Source organism: Equus caballus, chromosome X (genome assembly GCF_041296265.1).
Source record: "Equus caballus isolate H_3958 breed thoroughbred chromosome X, TB-T2T, whole genome shotgun sequence".
Taxonomy (NCBI): domain Eukaryota; kingdom Metazoa; phylum Chordata; class Mammalia; order Perissodactyla; family Equidae; genus Equus; species Equus caballus.
The window spans coordinates 101,465,535-101,488,601 of record NC_091715.1 but is presented as its reverse complement, the minus strand read 5'-3'; the positions used below and the strand labels follow the sequence as shown (position 1 = coordinate 101,488,601).

At 41.6% G+C, this 23,067-nt stretch overlaps 1 protein-coding gene across 1 annotated transcript; it reads left to right on the top strand.

Moving 5' to 3' along the window:
* The first annotated feature begins 1,200 nt into the window (after nucleotides 1–1,200).
* Nucleotides 1,201–20,026, top strand: LOC100147508 (T-complex protein 11-like X-linked protein 2). Its single transcript, XM_070256870.1, has 10 exons — nucleotides 1,201–1,285; nucleotides 1,776–1,919; nucleotides 3,912–4,044; nucleotides 12,788–12,908; nucleotides 13,672–13,892; nucleotides 14,654–14,790; nucleotides 15,040–15,257; nucleotides 15,356–15,537; nucleotides 16,285–16,448; nucleotides 17,302–20,026. The coding sequence occupies exons 2-10, from the start codon at nucleotides 1,793–1,795 to the stop codon at nucleotides 17,532–17,534; spliced, it is 1,536 nt and encodes a 511-aa protein (XP_070112971.1). The 5' UTR covers nucleotides 1,201–1,285; nucleotides 1,776–1,792; the 3' UTR covers nucleotides 17,535–20,026.
* The last annotated feature ends 3,041 nt before the right edge of the window (nucleotides 20,027–23,067 follow it).

The window sequence follows — 23,067 nt, the reverse complement described above, 5'->3', positions numbered from 1 at the left end:
TTATTAGTTTTATACACTCTTCAGCTAAGCCGTGACTTTACTGGCCAAGACCCCTAATTTCCTCTTGGACCTGGAGGGTGGGGTGAAGTTTCCTTAGGCTGGAAAGTTCTTGGACCTCTAATCCACAGCTTCCTTTCTCAACATCCACATGTTGTGCCAGATTGTTATACACAGTTCACGATTGACACTAACAAGGCAAAGTTTGGGGTGAGAATTTGATCAAATTATAGTCTTGTTTTATGAAAAAATGTTAACGGGTTAAAAAATTAAGTCAAGATAAAAGAGCAGGATGGAATAGTATAGTGTAGAAACATCTTTTCAAACATACATGTTTTTCCAAAATTTGGAAGTGGGCCAATCCAGGGTCCTCACATCAGTGTGGTAATTGGCCGGTGGAGTGAAAAACTAGGAGGAAAGAGTGGACAACATGAGTGCCCTTAGAGTCATCTATTCCAGAATCCTCAGGTTCTAGACGCTCTCCAAGGCTCAGAATTGGATTGTAATGAGGAACATGCCCGGAATTCAGTTGGAAGAACTAAACCAAAACCTAGGCTCCCTCTCAGACTAACGGTCTTGCTCCTTCGCCACGCAACTTCTATGATCAGCCATTTTAAATGACTCTTGGTTTGCATATTCGTAAACAAGAGTTTAACAGCCTACTTTGTCTCCTTCACATTGTGTGGAGGATTCACTTAAACAGAAGAAAAAAGTCATCAAACACAATTCTGTAACCCTTTGGTTCTTCATTTCTAAGGCTACACGAGCAGCAGGAGGTGAAACAAACAAAATGGTCATTTAAAGGTTTTTTTCCCCCCGTGGGGAGAAAGGATAACAGGTGGACGGTTCCTGGCGTGTGGGGGTGGAACAGGACTGGAAAAGTTTAACTCCAAGCTCCTGAGGGGCTTCGAGCCTACGAAGAAGGGTATGAGCCCAAGGCGTCCTCAAGGGAGATCTTTGCCTCCCTCCTCTATCATCTGATGATGCGTCCCTGCTGGCCTTTCCTGCTCTCTTGGTTCCCACCATACCCTGGACACATGGCCTGGCCTGCTACCCAGGAGACTGGCCAGCCTTTGTTTTCAGGTGTTGGACTCTTCTATCTAGCAGCCTTGGCAGGGGTGCGCTCCAGGTAGGTCTCATCAACTCCATGGTTCTGTCCAACCCCTTCCTGTTGATTCCCCCCTCTTGCCTTCTCCGCCATGGTATGCCCCAGGACAAGATTAGACCGGCAGAGGGGCTTCACTAACAGACGCAGCCGCGGGGCAGCCAGTCAAGGACTGGAAAGGAGGTTAGGAATCAGGGTCCTGGGAGCCGCGGGGTTCTCTTACTGCCAGAATCCAGCCGCCAGCTCTCTTTATAGCGTAAGGCGGGTCTGGGGTGGAAGTTAAGGAGGAAGAGGATCATTTCCCGACTAGTTGAAGACGCCTAGTTTTGAGGAAGTTTCCTCTTCCAGCTTGGTCAGTCATGTGCAGGGTGCCTTCTGGCAAGTCGTCCATCTCTCGGCCTTGATTTTCTCTGCTACTTGCCCAACGCTAAACTTCTTTGATTTCAGGAAAGGCAGCCCCGTTAGTCCCAAGTTATCTTTGCCCCAAGGCTGTTTGAAGACCCTAGCTGTTCCGGTGAGAGGCCCCTTGAACCTTTGTCATTAACCTCCTCAACTGGGAGCAGCAGCATCAGTCATCAAGGCACACAGTGGCCGTTGAAGAGCCTTCCTCCCCCTCATCCCTGGGTCACAGCCAGATCTTACACCACCAACAGCTTGCTTTTTTCCCCCTCAGTTCCAGATAACATCAAGATGCCCAACATTGAGGAAACTGTGCTCCAGAGTGATTCCAGTGAAGCAGAGGGTGAGGTCCAGAAGCCTAAAACACCAGGGCAGAGCCAGGAAAACAAGAGCTTCTGTTCAGATAGCCACCGTCCTGGTAGGTCTAGAATTCTACCATCACTTCCTTGGGTAGTGCTTGATAACAGTTAGGTTAAAGGAATAGACAGCCTGTGGGTTAAGTGCCTTTAAAGAGCACAGAAGGCTCTTGCAACCTTGCATTTTTCCTTTCTCATCCTTCTGCTATTCCTCTTTTGGATTGTTCTTTTCCTTGTCTTTTTTCCCCTCTAATTTTTACATATGGGACCTAGGCCCCTGATTGGCAAGTACGATTAAAAGACATTTTGGCTCTTGAGAAAGAGGGTAACAAAGCACAATTACTTGTGTTTGACAAGACTTGGGAGTATTTGAGTTAGTTCAAAACACGGAAAATAGATTACATTCTTGTATTTTGATTTTGTAGATTGCAAATGGTAGATCTAGGATAGATTTGAGAGAATCCAAATTATCTAGTGCTGGAATTGTGTTCTGTCCTTTTCTGGGAGTATTTTGTTGACATAAAAATTATCACTGGTCTAGGGTAAAATTCTTCAGATCTGTAATAACTGTTTTTCTGTATACATAAGGGCATGAGGTCTCTTCCACACCTGACGGTAGGCATTTATTTGAGGTTTTGGTTTGACTAGCCCAACCTCATGGGAACTCAAATTGCAGTTCTCTTACAATAATCTCCAGTGCACTTAACCAAACATCAATCTGAAGATCTGTCAAAGTGTAGTGACTTGATCTAAACTCTTGAAGACAGACGGGAAAAATAGTTGGAAACCACGATACTAAGTTGAATCACGTATGTTCCTCTGGTGGCCACTAAGGGTCACTGCTAGTTCATAGAATAGCACAAGTCTTGGTTCACAGTGTCTCTGAAATAAATGGTTTAGTGACTTGATATAGCTGGTATATTTTAACATATGTAGCTTTTCAGTTAGGGTAGAAAGGAGGTGTCGATTGATGGTACTAACGTTTGTTGAAAGACTTTTTTAACGAGAAGTAAATGTACATAAGTAGACCATCTCCTTGGTGAGTTTTAGGATCCTTATATGTGAGTTTTATTATGTCTTGGGGATAAATAGTTCTCTCTGAACAAATTATGGAACTATATTGAAAGTGAGTGAGGAAATAGTTTTCTTGCATGTTTTGGTCGTATACCAAGTAAATAATTATAACTACTCTATGTGCTTACGATGTATCGCTCCTGTAAGTAATCTGCATAATGAACTCAGAACAGTGATTACCAAATTCCAAGCTAGTGTATGGAAAAGTTCTTACCAATCTTGAGTGAAATAAAACAAAGATATTGTAATAAGTTTTTAAAAATAAAGTTAAATCGATCCAATTTAAAGGATTACTGTATACTGACTTTATTTACCGACTTTCTGCCTTTTGGGATGTTAAAATCTACTTTTAAAATTAAATGATTATTTTGGTGATGGTAAGGTGGATGTTTTCTTTGTTTGCCTTAATGTCAATATGTGGGAAAATAAAAATCAGCAAATCATTGTCAGTAACTCTTCTTTTTTGGACATTTTATTAGTCTGTGGAATCCCCAGATTTGAGAACCATGCTTGAAGCATGGTTCAACTTTAGAGCCCTCCAGGGGGATTTGTGGTGTTATCTGTAAAGAGACTCTCTTCTTGTGTATCTTCCTGTCTCTTCAGAGGTAGGAAGAGGATAGCGGAAACAGTAACTTTTTGATAAATGTTTATTTTATAAGCCACAACTTATTCATGGTTTCTTTGCTGTGTTTTACTTATGGCTTTGACAGTCCAAAAAATGGTTCTGAAATCATTTTCACATTTTCCTTTTCGTAAACTAACTTCTCTTCTCCTCATGCCTGACTTCTCTAACTTTCTAGTGCTGTTGAAGGGCAAAGAGTTCAGAAAACCTCAAATACCGGAATGATGGAGTGAGTCTGAGTAAGATCTATTTGATGAATCTAAATTCGGGGGCCTTAATTGGCTGAGTGAATCTCTGAATAAAAGAAAAATTCTATTTGTGTGGGTTCCCTGTTGACGATTGCTATACTTTTTTCTAGAGCGCCAACCTGAAGTGCTTTCTGTCACAGAGCTGATAGAGACAATTAGCAAAGTTTCCAAGCTTAGCATTGCTCATGAAATCGTGGTAAACAAAGATTTCTATTTGGAAGAGAGTGTTTTACCTCCCAACAGGTACAGACTCTTGCCTTTTTTTTTCCATTTTACTCCTCCTGACATAGGCACATAGCACAAATGACTTTTAATCATGTTTGAAGCATTTTCATTAATACAATTAATGTTTGAGTATGTCTTAACTGGTACCAACAAATAAAACAGAGGAGTAATCAGTGTAATTATTAGTTCCAAAGAGTCAGAGCAGAAAAATTATATTTACACAGGAAATAAACCAAAGTAATTATTGTCAGAATGTTCCTCTTGATATCCCAGTTAACAATGGAAGACAGAGTGAATTTCAGGTCTTCTTTGACAGCTTTGGAGGAAATAGCTCCTAGCAGTTACTCTTTTAATTGTCTACAAGTTATACAGGTACAGATGAAAAGATTACTTTTCTAATAGTGATATTGCCAACTCTTCACGGGATGAGATTTCAGGGAGCATTTCTGCTTCATAATCAGCTTAATAAAGATCTGCAAACGAAGATCAGAACCTCATTGATAAATAATGCCCCTCTAAAGTCAGACTTTACTCTGGTTCTTCTTAATTGTATTGCTATTGCAATGCTTAAATAAGAGTCTTTCAGTAAGTACGAAATGACTGCTTCTAATGGTTTGTTAATAGTTAACTGGGTAAATTTCTCTGTTGAAACCTATATTGTATTGCATTTCTAGTTTCCCACCTTACATGCTTCTATTTTGCCATTTTAGGGATTCTATTGCTAAAGCACCTTGCTCTGTCAGTGTTTCTTTTGTTCTTCACACTCCTTAGTTTGCCCTTGCCTGTTGCCAACAGGTACTCATACCAGGCACAGCTTCCCTAAAGAAGGTTCTCACCAAAACACAGGTCTCCTAGCATCTTCCTCACCGCCTTCGCTGTCCTTGGACGCCGAGTTAGATTTATTTTTCTGCTGGCAGGGGTGCAGAGAAAGTGAAGCTTGGAGAGTGAAGGTCTGTTGAAGTGGCAGGGGGTCGTGGTGGCGATGAGAGGCAGATAAATGAAGCAGAGGAAATAATACTATTTAGAGCTTAGTTTTCATTGTTTTATTAACAGCCTTATTCTAGTGTAGTAGTGCAAAAAGGATACTGGGAAAGAGGTTGAAACAGAATTTGAGGTTATGTCTTATCTATAGATAATCAATGATTGGTTTTCCCCTTGGGCTTATAAAATGACACTAATTACAGCTAGAGATTCCTAAGAGAAATCTGATCTTCGTATCATTATTCAACAAATATTTATTGAGTACTTACTAGGAGGAGGGCAGAATTTTGAAGGCTGGAGACGTATAGATGAGTAAGATGCTGGCTTTGCTATCAAGAAGCTTCTGTAGGGGAGATTGTCAAATAGTAGATAGCTACTGTGCAATGATAAATTCTCTCACATCTAGTATATGGAGTTCTGTGTTTGTGCTCAGCATTCAGGAAGGCTTTCCTGATAAGACAACACTTGAGTCTTGGAGTATGAATAGGTGCTTTTCAAGTGGTCTAGCGAGGAAAGGATTCTCCTGGAAATGGAAATGACGTATCAGAGGCATAGAATGGTGGACGGTGATTATATATTCATTATAAGCAGATCGCTATTTTTGGAACACAGAGTGCTGGAAGGAGGAAGGCAATAAGGTAGGAGAAGTGGCAGAATAGGGTTATGAAGGATCTTGGAGGCCGTGTATCCTGCTGGTGATGGGGAGCCCCTAAAGGATTTTAAATGGGCGTGCCATCAGATTTGTATCTTAGAAAAAGAATTGATTTCAGTAAGAATATGTGGCATTGTGGGAGTAAAACTTTGTCAGGGCAGGCAGGCCATTTAATAGCATATTGCAATAGTCCAGGTGCGAGGTGATCGTAGATGGGGATGGATTCCAGAGATGTTTAAGAAGCAAAATCTCTGGAACTTGGAGACCAAGTGGATAAAAGGAATGAGGGAAAGTGATTAAGAAGGTCTCCAGTGCACACGAGATAAATAACAGTTGGTGACATCTCACAGGTGGGATTGGTGTGTTGAGGGAGGAACTTTGATGTTTTTTCCGTTTATCTTTGTATTGCTTGTAAAATGTTTAACAAAGGCATACATTACTATAGTATTTTTTTATTGAGATTATGATAGTTTACAACCTTGTGAAATGTCACTTGTGCATTATTGTTTGTCAGCCGTGTTGTAGTGCACCGCTTCTCACTTTGTGCCCACCCCCCACTGCCCCTTTCCCCTGGTAGCCACTAATCTGTTCTCTTTGTCTACGTGATTAACTTCAACATATGAGTGGAGTCATACAGAGGTTGTCTTTCTCTATCTGGCTTATTTCACTGAACATAATACCCTCAAAGTCCATCCATGTTGTCGTGAATGGGATGATTTTATCCTTTTTTATGGCTGAGTAGTATTCCATTGTATATATATACACCATATCTTCTTTATCCAATCATCAGTTGATGAGCACTTAGGTTGCTTCCACGTCTTGGCTATTGTAAATAATGCTGCGATGAACATAGGGGTGCATGGGACTTTTGGAATTGCTGATTTCAAGTTCTTTGGATAGATACCCAGTAGTGGGATGGCTGGGTCATATGGTATTTCCCTTTTTAATGTTTTGAGAAATCTCCATACTGTTTTGCATAGGGGCTGCATGAGTTTGCATTCCCACCAGCAGTGTATGAGGGTTCCTCTTTATCTGCAAGCTCTCCAACATTTGTTCCTTTTTGTTTTGGTTATTTTTGCATTCTAATGGGTGTAAGGTGCTATCTTAGTGTAGTTTTGATTTGCATTTCCCTGATGATCAGTGATGATGGACATCTTTTCATGTGCCTGTTGGCTATCCGTATATCTTCTTTGGAGAAATGTCTGTTCATGTCTCCTGCCCATTTTTTGATCCAGTGGTTTGGTTTTTCGTTGTTGAGTTGTGTGAGCTTTTTATATATTATGGAGATTAACCCTTTGTCAGATATACGACTTGAAAATATCTTTTCCCAATTAGTGGGATGTTTTTCTGTTTCCATCCTGTTTTCCCTTACCTTGAAGAAGTTCTTTAGTCTGATGAAGTCCCATTTGTTTATTCTTTCTATTGTTTCCCTTGTCTGAGAAGACATGGTGTCTGAAAAGATCCTTTTAATACTGATGTCAAAGAGTGTACTCCCTGTGTTTTCTTCTAGAAGCCTTATGGTTTCAGGTCTTACCTTTAGGTCTTTGATCCATTTTGAGTTTATTCTTGTGAATGGTAAAAAAGAATGGTCAATTTTCATTCTTTTACATGTGGCTGTCCAGTTTTCCCAGCACCCTTTGTTGAAGAGACTTTCTCTTCTCCATTGTAGGCCCTCAGCTCCTTTGTCGAAGATTAGCTGTCTATAGATGTGTGGTTTTATTTCTGGGCTTTCAATTCTGTTCCATTGATCTGTGCACCTGTTTTTGTACCAATACCATGCTGTTTTGATTACAGTAGCTTTGTAGTATGTTTTGAAGTCAGGGATTGTGATGCCTCCAGCTTTGTCCTTTTTTCTGAGGATTGCTGTAGCAATTCGGGGTCATTTGTTGCCCCATATGAATTTTAGGATTCTTTGTTCTATTTCTGTAAAGAATGTCATTGGGAAGCTTATTGGGTAGCATTGAATCTGTAGGTTGCTTTAGGTAGAAGGGACATTTTAACTATGTTTATTCTTCCAATCCACCTGCATGGAATGTCTTTCCATCTCTTTAGGTCGTCATCAATTTCTTTCAGGAAAGTCTTGTAGTTTTCGTAGTATAGGTCTTTCACTTCCTTAGTTAAATTCACCCCAAGGTATTTTATTCTTTTTGTTGTGATTTTGAATGGTTTTGTGTTCCTGAGTTCTTTTTCTGTTAGTTCGTTATTAGAGTACAGAAATGCTACTGATTTATGTAAGTTGATTTTATACCCTGCAACTCTGCTGTAGTTGTTGATTATTTCTAATCGTTTTCCAATGGATTTTTTGTTGTTTTCCAAATATATAAGATCATGTCATCTGCAAACAGTGAGAGTTTCACTTCTTCGCTCCCTATTTGCATTCCTTTTATTCCTTTTTCTTGCCTAATTGCTCTGGCCCAAACCTCCAGTACTATGTTGAATAAGAGTGGTGATAGAGGGCATCCTTGTCTCATTCCTGTTCTCAGGGGGATGGCACTCAGTTTTAGCCCATTGAGTATGATGTTGGCTGTGGGTTTGTCATATATGGCCTTTATTATGTTGAGGTAATTTCCTTCTATCCCCATTTTGTTAAGACTTTTTATCATAAATGGCTGTTGGATCTTGTCAAATGCTTTCTCTGCTTCTATTGAGATGATCATGTGGTTTTTAATCCTCAATTTGTTGATGTGGTGTATCACACGGATTGATTTGCAGATGTTGAACCATCCCTGTGTCCCTGGTATGAATCCCACTTGATCATGATGTATGATCCTTTGACGTATTGCTGAATTCAGGTTGCCAAAATTTTGTTGAGAATTTTTGCATCTGTGTTCATCAGTGATATTGGCCTGTAGTCCTCCTTTTTTGTGCTGTCCTTGTCAGGCTTTGGTATCAGCGTGATGTTGGTTTCGTAAAATGTGTTAGGACGTGTTCCATCCTCCCTAATTTTTTGGAATAGCTTGAAAAGGATAGGTATTAAATCCTCTCTGAAAGTTTGGTAGAATTCCCCAGGAAAGCCATCTGGTCATGGGGTTTTATTCTTTGGGATGCTTTTGATTGCTGTTTCAATCTCTTTCCTTGTGATTGGTCTGTTCAGGTTGTCTGTTTTCTTCTTGGCTTAGCTTTGGGAGGTTGTAAGAGTTTAAGAATTTATCCATTTCCTCTAGGTTATCCATTTTGTTGGCATATAGCTTTTCATAGTATTCTCTTATAATCCGTTGTATTTCTGTGGAGTCTTGTTATTTCTCCTCTTTCATTTCTGATTTTGTTTATTTGAGCTTTCTCTCTTTTTTTCTTTGTTAGTCTGGCTAGGGGTTTGTCAATTTTATTTATCTTCTCAAAGAACAAGCTCTTTGTTTCATTGATCCTTTCTACTGCCTTTTTTGTTTCAATAGCATTTGTTTCTGCTCTGAGTTTTACTATTTCTCATCTGCTGACTTTGGGCTATGTTGGTTCTTCTTTTTCTAATTCAGTTAGGTGTAATTTGAGATTGCTTATTTGGGATTTTTCTTGTTTGTTAAGGTGTGCTTGTATTGTGATGAATTTCTCTCTTAATACAGCTTTTGCTGCATCCCATATGAGTTGGTATGGCATGCTATCGTTTTCATTTGTCTCCAGATATTTTTTGATTTCTTCTTTAATTTGTTCAATGATCCATTGCTTGTTCAATAGCATATTGTTTAGTCTCCACATCTTTGTCCTTTTCTCAGCTTTTTTCTTGTAATTAACTTGTAGCTTTATAGTATTATGATCAGAGAAGATGCTTGTTATTATTTCAATTTTTTTAAATTTGTAGTGGCTTGCCTTGTTTCCCAACATATGGTCTGTCCTTGAGAATGTTCCGTGTGCACTGGAGAAGAATGTGTATTCTGCTGTTTTTGGATGGAGTGTTCTATATATGTCCATTATGTTCAACTGTTTTAGCTTTTTGTTTAATTCCACTGTTTCCTTGTTGATTTTCTGTCTGGATGATCTGTCCAACAGTGTGAGTGAGGTGTTGAGGTCCTCTACTATTATTGTGTTATTTTTGATATCTTCTTTTAGGTTTGTTAATAGCTGCTTTATGAACTTTGGTGCTCCTGTGTTGGGTGCATAGATATTTGTAAGCATTATTTCTTCTTGATGTAGTGTCCCTTTGGCATACTACTCAGCCATAAGAAATGATGAAATCCGGCCATTTGTGACAACATGGATGGTCCTTAAGGGTATTATGCTGAGTGAAATTATTCAGCGGGAGAAAGTCAAATACCTTACGATCTCACTCATAAGTAGAAGATAAAAACAATGAGAAAGAAAGACATAGCAATGGAGATTGGATTGGTAGTTCCCTTTGATCATTATATGTTGCCCCTCTTTGTCTCTCTTTACCTGCCTTATCTTGTAATCTACTTTTTCTGATATAAGCATTACAACACCTGCTTTCTTTTGTTTGCCACTAGCTGGGAGTATCATCTTCCACCCCTTCACTCTGAGCCTGTATTTGTCATTGGAGCTGAGATGTGTTTCCTGGAGGCAACAAATTATTGGATCTTGTTCTTTACTCCATCTTTCCGCTCTGTGTCTTTTTACTGGAGAGTTCGATCCTTTTACGTTGAGGGTGATTATTGATGTATGAGGACTTAATGCTGTCATTCTGTCACTCGTTCTCTGGTTTTCCTGCATTTCCTTTGTTTCTTGTCCTGTGTGTTTTGGTGTACCCATTGATTTCTGCAGTTTCTTATTCTGTGTTTCTTAGTTTTTTCCTTATTTACTTTTTGTGTCTCTGTTCTGCTTTTTAGTTAAGTGGCTACCCTGAAGTTTGTATTCAGAATGTCATGCATACCATAGTCCATTTTCTGATGCCTTCTTATTTCCTTACTCTCAACTTACTCAGTTCCTTTCCTCCTCCCCTCCTAAGTTAGAATTCTCCTATCTTATTTCAACTTGTGTTGTGAGTTGGTGATTAAAGTGACAAGGTTGTCTTTGTTTTTGGTGTTTTCCTTCCCTTTATCCTAATGCTATAGTTGAATATTTGCTATCCTATTCTGATTCTATGTGTCTCCCTACTCTGTGTTTTGTGACCCCTTTCTCCCTTTTTTTCTGTTTTCAGGTATGAGGACCTTCTTGAGAATTTCTTGTGGGGGAGGGGGGGTCTCATGGCAATGAAGTCCCATAGCTTTTGTTTGTCTGGGAAAGTTTTAATTTCTCCCTCATATCTGAAGGATATTTTTGCTGGATAGAGTATTCTTGGCTGAAGATTATCTTTTAAAGTTTTGAATATGTCATTCCATTCTCTCCTAGCTTGTAAGGTTTCTGCAGAGAAATCTGCTGAAAGTCGGAGAGAGGTTCCTTTGTAGGTTATTTTCTTCTGCCTTGCTGCCCTGAGTATTCTTTCTTTGTCATTCATTTTTGCCAGTTTTACTACTATATGCCTTGCAGTAAGTCTTTTTACATTGATAAATCTAGGAGGGCTGAAAGCTTCCTCCACACATATTTCTCTCTGATTCCCTAGATTTGGGAAGTTCTCTGCTATTATTTCTTTGAGCATGCTTTCTGCTCCATTTTCTTCTCTTCACCTTCTGGGAATACCTGTAATTCTTATGTTGCATTTCCTCATTGAGTCAGATATTTCTCAGAGACTTTCTTCATTTCTTTTCAGTCTCAGTTCTCTCTCCTCCTCTGTCTGGAGCAATTCAAGATGTCTGTCTTCGATTGTGCTGACTCGCTCCTCTATGGCGTCCACATCAGCATTCAGCGAATCTGTATCTTGTTTTATCGCTTCTGTTTTGTCTTTCATCTCTAGTATTTCTGATTGATTCTTCTTTACAGTTTCAATCTCTTTTGTGAAGTAGCTCCTGAACTCATTGAATTGTTTCTCTGTATTCACTTTTACCTCATTGAGTTTTTTGACGATAGCTCTTCTGAATTCATTGTCGTTTAGTTTACTCATTTCTGAGTCTTCAGGACAGAATTCTGTGTGTGTATTTTCTCTCTGGTCTGGAGTTTTGATGAACCTTGATGCTAGAGCTACGTGTTTTTCCCATTGTGATATTATGTGGTTGCCATTACAGCCTATCGCCACTGGGTGGGGGTCGAGAGTCATATATTTTGAGCCCCCCCTCCCTTCAGGTGAGATGGCGTGGCACAGTGTGGGCGAGGGGAGGGGGCCATTTTCTCTAGCAGGCAGTGCCCGGTTTCTGGATCAGCTCGCCCTGTCTGGTCTGGTCTCCTGGCTTCCTGGCTTGATGAGGTCACCCCACATGAAGGCTTTTGCCCAATAGAGGGCTTCCCTCTAGGCTGCAAGGGCGCTAGGGAGTCCTGGGTGATCCTACGGTCACACAACCCATCCCCCACTCCTTCCCTCATGGATCCTCCCGCGGCAGCAATCCCAGTCTTTAGAGGAGGAAGAAAAGTTCTCTCTTACCCCATTCCAGCTCCTCCGAGGGGGATTCCAGCCTCTCTGCCCTCCGTCGTTTGGCTGCTGTGACTCTCCGAGGATTCCTGTGCTATTACGATATTTCCTGTTGGAATGTGGCTGCTCCTTTTTGTTATATGTTAGAGGGGAGAGAGTCCCAGGAAAGCTCACTCCACCATGATGCTGACATCACCCTTCACTGTTGTATTTTTTAAGAGGAAAAGGGCTAAGCTTTCTGGTTTGCAAGAACAAGGAACAAGTTTAAAAGGGGAAGATTTTATGAATTCAGTTTCAGCTTGCTGAGTTTAAGGTCCACGTAAAACTTTTAAGATGGGTGCACGTTACCAAAAAGAAAAATCCTTTCCTGGATTTCAAGACTGAAGGGAAAAGATCACCTAGTTCAAAAGTCTAAGTCTATGGACTAAAGGCACACGTTTAGGTAGGGTGCAGAACCAAGGCTAGGACTCAGGGGCTCAACCCCTAGTTCATGGTTCTTCCTACTGCAGGAGGAGAGCTTTTCTGGAACCATGAGGTACCCTTCTGAGAAGATTTGGCCAATGCCTTCGTATCCGAGACTAAACTCAGTTTATTCAACTCTGCTCATGTTTAAACACAGCTCCTGGCTTGTCAATCTAATGGTCTTTGATGATCTTAAATGCTGTTCGGGATTTAGGAGATTATGATCCTATATCAGTTCTCATGGTAAAGAGCAATTTGCTCATTTAACCTTCTTATAGTCTGGAAGGCAGGTTCGTGGACACAGTGTACAAAGCTTTTTGGGACCATCTGAAAGAGCAGCTATTGAGTACTCCCCCTGACTTCACGTGTGCTCTTAAACTTCTAAAAGAAGTTAAGGAGGTGAGTAACCAACCTCCCGTTTGTAGATGGTGTTTCTGGGCATCTCAGACCTTTGGGTTCTTGATGGCTACCAATATCCTAAGTAGCATACTTCCTTTCTGAACATGGCCCACTCCTTAAATAGATAATATGGAGAAGCTTCCGTTTTATTTGTATGAGAAGAAGCTTGAAAGTTGGGATCTTGTTATAACAACATGGTTTATCATTCAATTAAATATTTTCACTGAATCCTCACTATGTTTCATGTGTTTCAGAAGCACATAGATGCATAAGAGAGCCCTTGCCCACAAGCAACTTATACTTTCGAGTCAAAAGGCTGTTTTAAGTGACCCTTAATGGTTGCTTTTCCTATTTCATCATTTCCCTTTGAAGTAAAACAGTCTAAAGATGTCCTTATCCCTTATTAAGCTTGTCTCATCACCTTGTGGTGGTGTCTTTTATATTTTATATATTGTTTTAATTTTATGTTTTTATATCCTCCACTTCCTTTATCACACTCTTGTTTTTATTCATACCTTTATCTCATTCTGCTCAGAAAATAATACGGCACTACTGTTATTACTGATTCCAATGAAGCCTTGAATTATATTTGGCCCCTAAACCGAGAGAGATAATAAATATTCTCTATAAGAAATTTAGAGACCTAGTTTCTGGACCCCCAGAAAGACACAGGCTGGGATACCTTTGTCTTAAGAGGGTTGTTTATTGGGGAATGTTTGAGGTTCTAAACAGCTTGGCTCTATTGATTTTCTTTTCTGGGAAGATCTTGCTATCACTGCTATTACCACGCCAGAACCGCCTAAGAAATGAGGTGGAAGAAGCTCTGGACATGGATCTCCTCAAGCAGGAAGCAGAACATGGGGCCCTGGATGTCCCTCATCTCTCTAACTACATTCTTAATTTGATGGCCCTGCTATGTGCACCAGCCCGAGATGAAGCAGTGCGCAAACTAAAGAGCATAACAGATCCTGTGCAGTTACTGAGGTGAGAAACTAAATGTACTGTCCCTGAAATCTGCCTTAGACATGGTGCCAAAAAACTCGGGGCCAGATACTGTGTTAGAGCCCCTGCCTTGTCTAGCTCTTCTGTGCTGAAAAACTGACTAATACCTCTTTTCTTCCTCCCTGGACTAGTGGCTTTTATTTTCTGAGGACAGTCTCTCAGGGCCTGTCTGATGATCTTTAGGTCATTTGGACCCCTATTAAGAAATGCTGTTAAGACATTAGAGCACAGTAATTCTTTCTTCTAGAGATTCCAAACAGCCCTTTTCCAGATGTTCTCCTACGTGTCCTAACTCAAACCCTGTGAGGGGACATGAATGAGGATTATCTCTGTTTCCCAGTTAGAAGAACCAAGACCCAGAAAGGTAAAGTGATATGCCCAATGATTTAGAAATTCAATCACCATCATTCCAACTACCTACAGATAGCTGTTGGGACTTTGGTCATTTTCCTTCCACTGACTACCCTTTTTGCTGAGAAGACAGAGTGGCTACGGTGGAAAGAGCTCTGGACTGGTAACTAAAAAGGCAGAAGATGTCTCTGTCCGTAGCTTTGCCAGCAGCTCACTCTGTGGCCTTGGGTCCCTGGCTACTGTGTCTTTATTTGTAAATCGAAGTAGGGTTGTTGTTTTTAAGGCCCCTTTTCACTCTAAAGTCAACAATTTTAGGACTCCTCGCTTGGCTTCCACCCCTCTGCACCAGATTTCCTTTCATAGTGTAAATATTTGATTTCTCTCTATGACAGGGGTATCTTCCATGTTCTGGGCCTGATGAAAATGGACATGGTAAACTATACCATCCGGAGTCTTCGACCTTACCTGAAGGAACATTCCGTCCAGTATGAACGAGCTAAATTCCAGGAGCTCCTCGACAGGCAGCCCAGTAGGTTTAAAATTTAAAGGCAGGAGAGGGAAGATTTGACCTTGGATCTGCCCTCTTACAGTGATAGAGTATTTTGTATTTTCTGCTTAGAAAATTTCTTCCTTGGGTAAGGGATAGGGAGAAGGAGCGTTTCTCTAAGACAGAAAGACCTAGAAAATCACTTCTTTATTGACCTAGAGAGTATCTTAAAGCCTTCCTCTTGGAGTCTTGGAGTTTGAAGATACTCACATGTTCCCTTCTATGTCATAGATCTCCTTGAATGCACCACAAAATGGCTAACCAAAGCAGCAGCAGACATCACTCCACCATCTTCGAGTTCTCCTGACTCTCCCGGCTCCTCCACTATGGCCTGTGCACTTCCAAATTGGGCAGCTGACAACTCGGAGCTCCCCAGTCCCACAATGGTGCTATACCAGGGTTACCTGAACCTTCTTCTCTCGGATTCTGACAAGGAAGAATTCCCTGAGGTAGGAATGTGTGTTAGAGCATTGCCTTTTGGTTTTGTTTTCAACAACTTCACTAGAACCCTTTTCTCCTGGCAACCTGCTTTTCCGTGCTTCACCAGACTTTGCTGATGGACAGAATCCGGCTGCAGGAGATGGAGTCCCAGTTGCGCCAGTTAACCATCCTGACCTCAGTCTTGCTAGTGGCCAGAAGTTTCTCTGGTAATGTTTTATTCAACTCACCTGAATTTGTGGATAAACTGAAATGCATAACCAAGGCCCTGACAGAGGAATTTAACTCCAGGTAAGCTTCATAGATCTTTCTTAAAGTTGAAACTAGTATGTGGTCTTTGGCACACAGGCAGGTAATGTAGTATGGCTTCTACTTCATCACAAACCACACAAAGGACTTTGGGAACGATCTGCAAAGATTGCTGATGTCTTGTGATAAGTTCTATTGAGGCTTGGGATAGAAAAAATAAAACTTCTTTCCAAAGAGCAGAGTGTGGCTAGTTTGCTACAAACGATTCATTATGTTTGCTAAGAATGGGTCCTTATGTACTTGAATGGGTGACTGATTTGTGTATGTATAACTGGAAAGTGATCCATTGGTCGGTAACCGATTGATCATTCGCTGTATGCAGGGCACCATAACCAAAGTAAAAAGAGGATTTAGAAGTCCAAGTCTCTATGTATTTTCAATTTAATTGGCAAGGTAGGAAAAAAAGCCATGGAAAATACCAAAGGAAATCTTAAAACAATATTTAGATCAAATTTATGGGACTAAAGAGTACTGAATGGGTCCAAGGATGGAGCTGAACCCTTGTCCAGTTTGTCTTGTGTTCTTTGAAGCAGAATATAGTACTGTATGCACGAATTAGCTGGAACCTTGAGGGTAGCTATGAAGGTATTTCACCTACACACTGGGTCCTGTTGTTTAATCATGGTGGGGAGCTGAAATTCGCCTTTGAGTGGATCTGGCTTCTGCTCCGGGGCTCTCTGGCTTTGCCCTTCTGCCAGGGCCACTTTGCTTTCTGTCCTTCATTTCCAGGCCTGAAGAGGCTATGCTGAGTGTGAGTGAACAAGTGTCTCTGGAAATCCAACAAGGCCTCAAAAGCATGGGTCTCTCTGCCCTGAGCAGCAAAAACACAGCATCTCTTACAGGCCAACTCCAGAACATTGCCAAGAAGGAGAACCGTGTTTGTACCATCATTGGTAAGAGTCTCATGGTGGTGGTGGGGAGGGATGGCAAGAATTTGGAGGGTGCGCAGGTAGCCTCAACCCTGAAAGTCAGTTACAGAACCATTTAAAAATGGAAAAGCATGATCATTGGGAAAATGTTTTGGCTTTAGTTTCCTTATCTATAACGTGCAGGGTTGAAGTAGATTTCTTCCAGTTTGAAGAGTGAATGTATGGTTTTAAGGTGGATCTGCAGCTAGGATATATAACTTGCAGGGGTGAGATACTGTCCCACCAACCCTACTGAGTCACCCCTGATCATTCTCTACTTGTAGTCCAAGACCTATGTTGGGAAACCCTGTCTCTATGCCATGCTTTAAGTTACCACGCAGGCCCCTACTCCTCTCCGAGGAACTGATGCTGTCTTAGACTGTAGAACATGTTCCATGCTGGAGGGGAAGCAGTGAACTTGGCCAGCTTGCTTCTAACTTTTGCATCTTAACATGGTCAGATTTGGGTGTGTGGGCCTGAACTTGGCATACTGGCTGCAATGTGTGCCCTTGGAATTTCAGGTACAGTGTCTAGGATCCTCTTGTTAGGTCAGATGCACACCAGGAGCTCACTTGGAGCCACGTAATCTTATGAACAGCCAGAAATTTACTAGCTCAACATCTTTTGATCGTGCACTGTCTTTGGGAGCTTGACAGCATTCGCTCTTCCAAAACACAAGGAACAAATCTCATTTATACGATTTACCCAAATGAGTGGGTTGGTCAGTGAGTATCTCAGTTAACTTAAACTTTGATGAGCAGAGAGTGCAAAGGGCAATGTGAATTTCTCCTGAAACCTCTTTGATCTTCCTCTTTTCATTGTTTTTGCTTGCTCACAGATCAGCGGATCCGTTTGTTTCTCAAATGCTGTTTGGTCCGTGGCATGCAGGAATCTCTGCTAGACTTCCCTGGAGGCCTTATTCTCATCAAGGGGGAGTTGGCAGACCTGGGCTGGAAGTTTGTCAATCTGATGCGTCACAATCAGCAGGTATATAGCCCCTACTATGCTGAAATCCTAAAAAATATCATCCCTCCGGCTCAGGCAGGAGAAACAGAAGTGGAATGTCTCTGATAATGCTGGACCCCAGCTGTGGCAACAAGGACCCAGGAGAGAGGGCTCAGCCTGTTCCTGGGATGACGTCACCTATGGCCAGCAGAGCAACCAGTCCTCTTCCTAACTACAGCCAGAACACATGGCTTCAGCGTTCAAGCATGTAAACACCAACTGGCCCAATCCCCTTCGTTAATAAACTTCTGAGCTGCAAGCAAACCTCAGTTCCTTCTGTGCTGCAACTGAATCCAGCTTCTGTGGCATTATCCTTAACTAGCTGTGAAGCCCGTGAGCCCTCAGTTTTCACTTCCCTGGCTGATCATTCTTCAGTATTCTGGCTTGGGCAGGCATCAAGTGCTAGCATTATTTTCCCCAATGGAAAATCATTTCCGTGAGGCCTATAAAAACTTTGTAGTGTTACCCAGAGCGTGAGCATGAGGGCTTCTGGAAGTCAGAAATTCACTGAGTTATAGATCAAGAGAAGACACAGAATCCAACTTCCTGTACCAAATCTTTCCGTAATTTTGGAGGATGCAGCAGTAGTAAGAGGCCCCATCTCCTTTGCTGGTGTGTGGCATAAACAGTATGAAAACTGGGGACCGGATGAAAGTCCACATTGTCTGCTAACAAGCACTGAGTTGAGAACAGTTCTCAGCCTCCATGGGATTGTTTTCCCTCTCCCTCTCAAGTGATCTTGGGGGTCAGGGTTGGAGTCCCTGATAGTGACACCAAATCCGAGCTGTTAGGTCAGTGGCCGACTCATGTCAAGTTCATCCTTGGTCCTGTTCTATAGCTGAACGATTCTCTGTTTTCATATTTCTAGGTTTAGAGCATCCCGTGATTCTTGACAGAAGTTATGTAGGTGTTCAAGGGTGGGGCAGCCACCATGCTTCTTCCCACTTGCAGTCTGGAATTCTAACTGCCAGATTATGATTTTCAGCTCTGTCGGCATCACGAATGACAGATGTTCTGGGTACACGAGAACCTGGGCTTGTTTTCTGAGACTGTAGAGATTCTTCCACTCCTTCTCAAGCCAACTGCAATAGACCAACCGCAACCTAAGAAATTAGGGAAAATGTCAGTTTGGATTTGAACTTGTTTGGAATGGACAGGAGAAAAGAGAAATTTACTTAAGGAATATTATAACTGGGTGAAAAAAAATGTCCTCACCATTTCAGGGGATGAGAAGAGCTAAGTATAATTTACTTAACCCAAGAAGAGTAACAGATCGGATTTGAGTTTCCTTTGTCCCAGGACAATTTCTTTAGAGGGTGGATCCCAGGTGGTTGACACAGCTAGGTGAATAGAGTGATACTTTTACTTTGGCCGGATGTAGGGTACACAGAGAAACTGGGGAATGGATCATTCAAGGGTTTTAATCTTGTGATTTAGATAGTTTCAGGAAAGAGACTAAGGCTGGTGAATGTGGTGTATTGAATAAACAGGCAGCGAAATTTGTCTAGTTGAATTTTCTAATCTGATTGCCAATATTAACACAATTTTTTTTTAAACCTTAATTTTGGAAGCCTGATTATCTTATAGAAAAATGTGCTCTGAAGGAACCCCTGTGGAGATGACTGAGCAGGTGGTGGATACAGACATTGGATGAAATGAAAATTTACTTTCTGCTTTATAATTGAAGTTTGGCATGATTGATTTCTTCGAGATTCTGAGTTGGCTCTCTATCTCCACATAGAGACGATAGTGATGAGGATTTTTAGGCTGCTTAATGTTAAAACGGTTTATGATGAGGATTTTTAGGCTGGTTACTTTTAAAACTGCAGATGAGAAGCAGGCTCTGAGGACTGGAATTTTGCTTGCCCTTTTGAGAGACATTTGCGTTTGTGAAGGAAGGGGGGATGACCTTGTAGGGACCTGAAATTGGCCACCCCAGGATGTGTCTCTTTGGCATCGGGACTGTTTGGGGCTGATTGCTTTTGATAACAGGGACAGGGAAGGAGGCTCTGGGGAATGGAACTTGCCCTTGTTGGGACACATTTACATTTGTAAGGTAAATATCTGTAAAAGGTGCCTCCCTCTCTGTACCAGGAAGAAGAAGAGAGATGACCTGATCCCTAGAAACTCTTAATGGGGAAGGCAAGAACTTAAGTTGGTTGCTGTCTGGCAAGCTCATGTAACTGACTTAGGGTGGTGGCTTCTGACCTTTACTTAATCCGATTTGATTCTTGTCTAAAAGTCATGGGATCAGCCAACGACCAGACCCCACCTGCACTGATACCATTTTAACTTTTTTTCATGTTCTTTCCTTTGTCTTGTAAAGAAATGATTCACATACCCATGCCTTATAAAATTAGCCCTAACCCTCAACTCGGGGCAGCAGCAGGAGCTCTGACTGCCCGTGGGTCCTGTCCCCACGCACCAGCTCTGCCTGCCCATGGGTCCTGTCCCCATGCCAGCGGGGGCAGCAGCAGCAGCGGCAGCAGAAGCTCTGACTGCCCATGGGTCCTGTCCCCATGCTATTCTATTCTCTAAATAAAAGAGCACTACTGCCAGATCTTGAGAGTCCAAGAAATCTTTCTTTCGACTCCTCGGCTCACCGACCCCGCATCAGATAGGAATCTTAATCCTAAACAAGGAAAAGCAGCTCCATTCAGTCCTGCTCACCGTTTAGGGGGAAAAAAAGAATATATATAAATTGGTAGTACATGCACATGATTAAAAAAGATATATGGTGAAAAGTCAATTTCTTCCCTACCCCTATGTCTCATTTCCCTACCCAGAGGAAAGCAGTGTTGCCAGATTTTTGTGTATCCTTCCAAAGATAGTCTATGCAAATGCAAGGACGTATTATAATAATAGATAACGTTTATGAGCACATGTGTGCCAGGCACTCTTTTAATCTCTCTCTCTATATGATTTCATTTATTCCTCCACAGTTTATCTCCAGTGTTAGTGCACTGTGGCACAAGAAGCTCTAATTGGGAGTTAAACCTGTTTTCTGTTTGTCTTCTCTGGCTGAGTAAGGGAAAATCTTTTCACTTTTCTGGGATTTTATTTTTCATCTGTAAAATTGTGTATTGGAATAAATCAGTGATTTTATTGTTTAATCCTGTCCAGTCATTTTTTTTTAAAAATGAAATATTTCCATAAGGCCATGAGTGAGATAAAAACTGAACAGCTTCACTTAAAGCAGAGCTGGAACAAGTAGTTTTGAGGATTGTTTGAAAACCATTGGACTAGATGATCTCTAAAGATACCTCTGTTGTTTTCTTATGGCTGCTGTAACAAATGGCCTCAAACTTGGTGGCTTAAAACAACCTGCTTTTATTCTCTTGTAGTCCTGGAAGTCAAGTTCAAAATCACCTTTACTGGGTCAAAACAAAGGTATTGGCAGGGCCACCCTCCCTCTGGCAGCTCTAGGGGAAAATTGGTTGACTTGCCTTTTCTACTTCGAGTGCTGCATTCTTGTATTCCTTGGCTCCTCCATCCTCCAAACCAGCAGCATAGCTTCTTGCTTCAGTCATTGTGTTGCCTTTTTCTCCTGCGTGAAATCTCCCTCTCCCTTCCTCTTAATAAGAACACTTATTATTTCATTTACTGCCCACCAGGATAATCTCCCCTTCTCAAGACCCTTAACCTAATCCTATCTGCAAAGTCCTTTTTGCCAAGTAAGATTACATTCACAGGTTCCAGGGACCAGGACATGAATATCCTTGGAGGCCATTTGTCAGCTTACTATAGTCTGCCTTCTGACCCCCAAGGATTTATATCCATCCTACACGCAAAATACACTCACCCCGTCTCAATAGTACCCAAATCTCAACACGTGGCATATCAATTCAAGCCCAAAATCTCATCTGTAAATCATTTTATCAGGTCTGCAAGAAACCGGGTAGGATCCTCCCTGGGGTAGAATTTCTCTCCATAAGTAGACCTGTGGACTAGAAAAAAAATTAGTTCCTCCCAAATTGCAGTGGTGGAATAAGCAAAGGATAATAGTTACTGACATTCCCACTGCAAATGGGAGAAAATGAAGAAAAGAGTTTCAGCTCCAAGTAATCTTGAAATCCAACCAGGCAAATTCCATTAGGCTTCAAGGCCTGGGAATAATCCTCTGTGGCTGGAGGTTTTGCCCTCTGCACCTGAGGCTCCACCCTTTACACCCAAGACTCTGTCCGCAGAGTCACCCTCCATTTTTCTTGGAGGATGGTGAATGTTTGCGGCTGAGTACTTTTATCAGCCTGTGTCCTACCTGTAGAATTTTAGGAGTCCCACAGCCGCCTTTTATTTGATTTTCTCTCTGTCTCATTCACTTGAAGTTGGCAGTGTTCCTGCTGATAGAACATTCTCGAAATGCTTGTGAGTCTACTGTGTATGAGTCAAGGACCCCATTTGACTGGAGGATCTTTCACAGATCTTTCCTGGATAATCCTATCTCTATTCCTGGATTCTGCTGAGGTGGTCGAGGGGATCCATGAGTCACATGTTTAATCTCCTCAAAGAGCCCTCTGTGTGAGTGAATATTCTGATCTTTTCATCCTCCCGAAGCTCTAGCAAAAGGGTGTCCAGCCACACCCTTGGCTTTCCCTTTAGGGCATACTGTATCTCTTGATTTTAGCATCTTTTGTAATCTGAATAGGCTGAAAATTTCCCAAATTATGAAGTCCTGGTTCCTTTATGTCTAACAGTTCTTTCCTCAAATTATGTCTTTCCTCTTGTCTTTTTACTAAAAGCAGCAAGAAGAAATCAAGCCACACCTTCAGCAGTTTTACTTGGAATCCTCCTCAAATAAATTATCAAGTTCATCCCTTACAAGTTCTGCTTTCTACACAAATATCGGACACAACTGAGCTAAGCTTTCTGCCACTTTATAACAAGTTGACCCTTTCCTCTAGTTTCCAAAAACATATTCCCTGTTTCCTTCTGAGCCCTCACCAGCAGTGCCTTTAACATCCATACTTCTACCAAAAGTCTGTGACAATTGAGGTATTCTCTAAAATGATGCAGGCTTTCTCTGCTGTGCAAGTCAATCCCTCCTGTTATATTTTTCACTGAGATATACTTCACAAACATAAAATTCTCCATTTTGAAACATACAATTCAAAGGTCATCAGTATAGTCATTATGCTGTACAATCATCACCACAATCTAATTCAAGAACATCTCCATTATCCTGAAGAGAAACCCGGTACCTATTAGCTGTCAGTCCCAATTCCCTGTTGCCCTCATCCTTGGCAACTACTAATCTGCATTTGCAGGGGCTCCTCTGTGAGCTGTGTTCCCTATGGCCCCATCGTGGCTTAGCCCTGGGATAAGCCTAGCAAGCAAAGGGAGTACAGCACTGTGGCTGACAATTGTCTATCTTATGCTGGAGTGGCAGTAGTCTTCCCAAGGCAAGAAACTCAGCAGTGGGGTAAGTAGTTAGAGGACAGTTTATCTGAAAGGCAAGCTGTCTGGAAGTGTGAGAAGACTTACTTTGCATGCAACCTCACCCCAAGACCTTGAATCCCAGAGCTAGAGGGAAGATAGAAAGTCTTGGTGACTGGAGTCTACGTATTGCTGATTTCTTCATGCAAACTTGAGTGTTCAGCAC

Excerpts from the sequence above, each read along its gene's own strand:
- LOC100147508 (XM_070256870.1), top strand. The coding sequence starts at position 1,793 with ATGCCCAACATTGAGGAAACTGTGCTCCAGAGTGATTCCAGTGAAGCA. Across the intron at positions 4,045-12,787 it reads AGTGTTTTACCTCCCAACAG|TCTGGAAGGCAGGTTCGTGG; the intron begins GTACAGACTCTT and ends ACCTTCTTATAG. Across the intron at positions 12,909-13,671 it reads TTCTAAAAGAAGTTAAGGAG|ATCTTGCTATCACTGCTATT; the intron begins GTGAGTAACCAA and ends TTTTCTGGGAAG.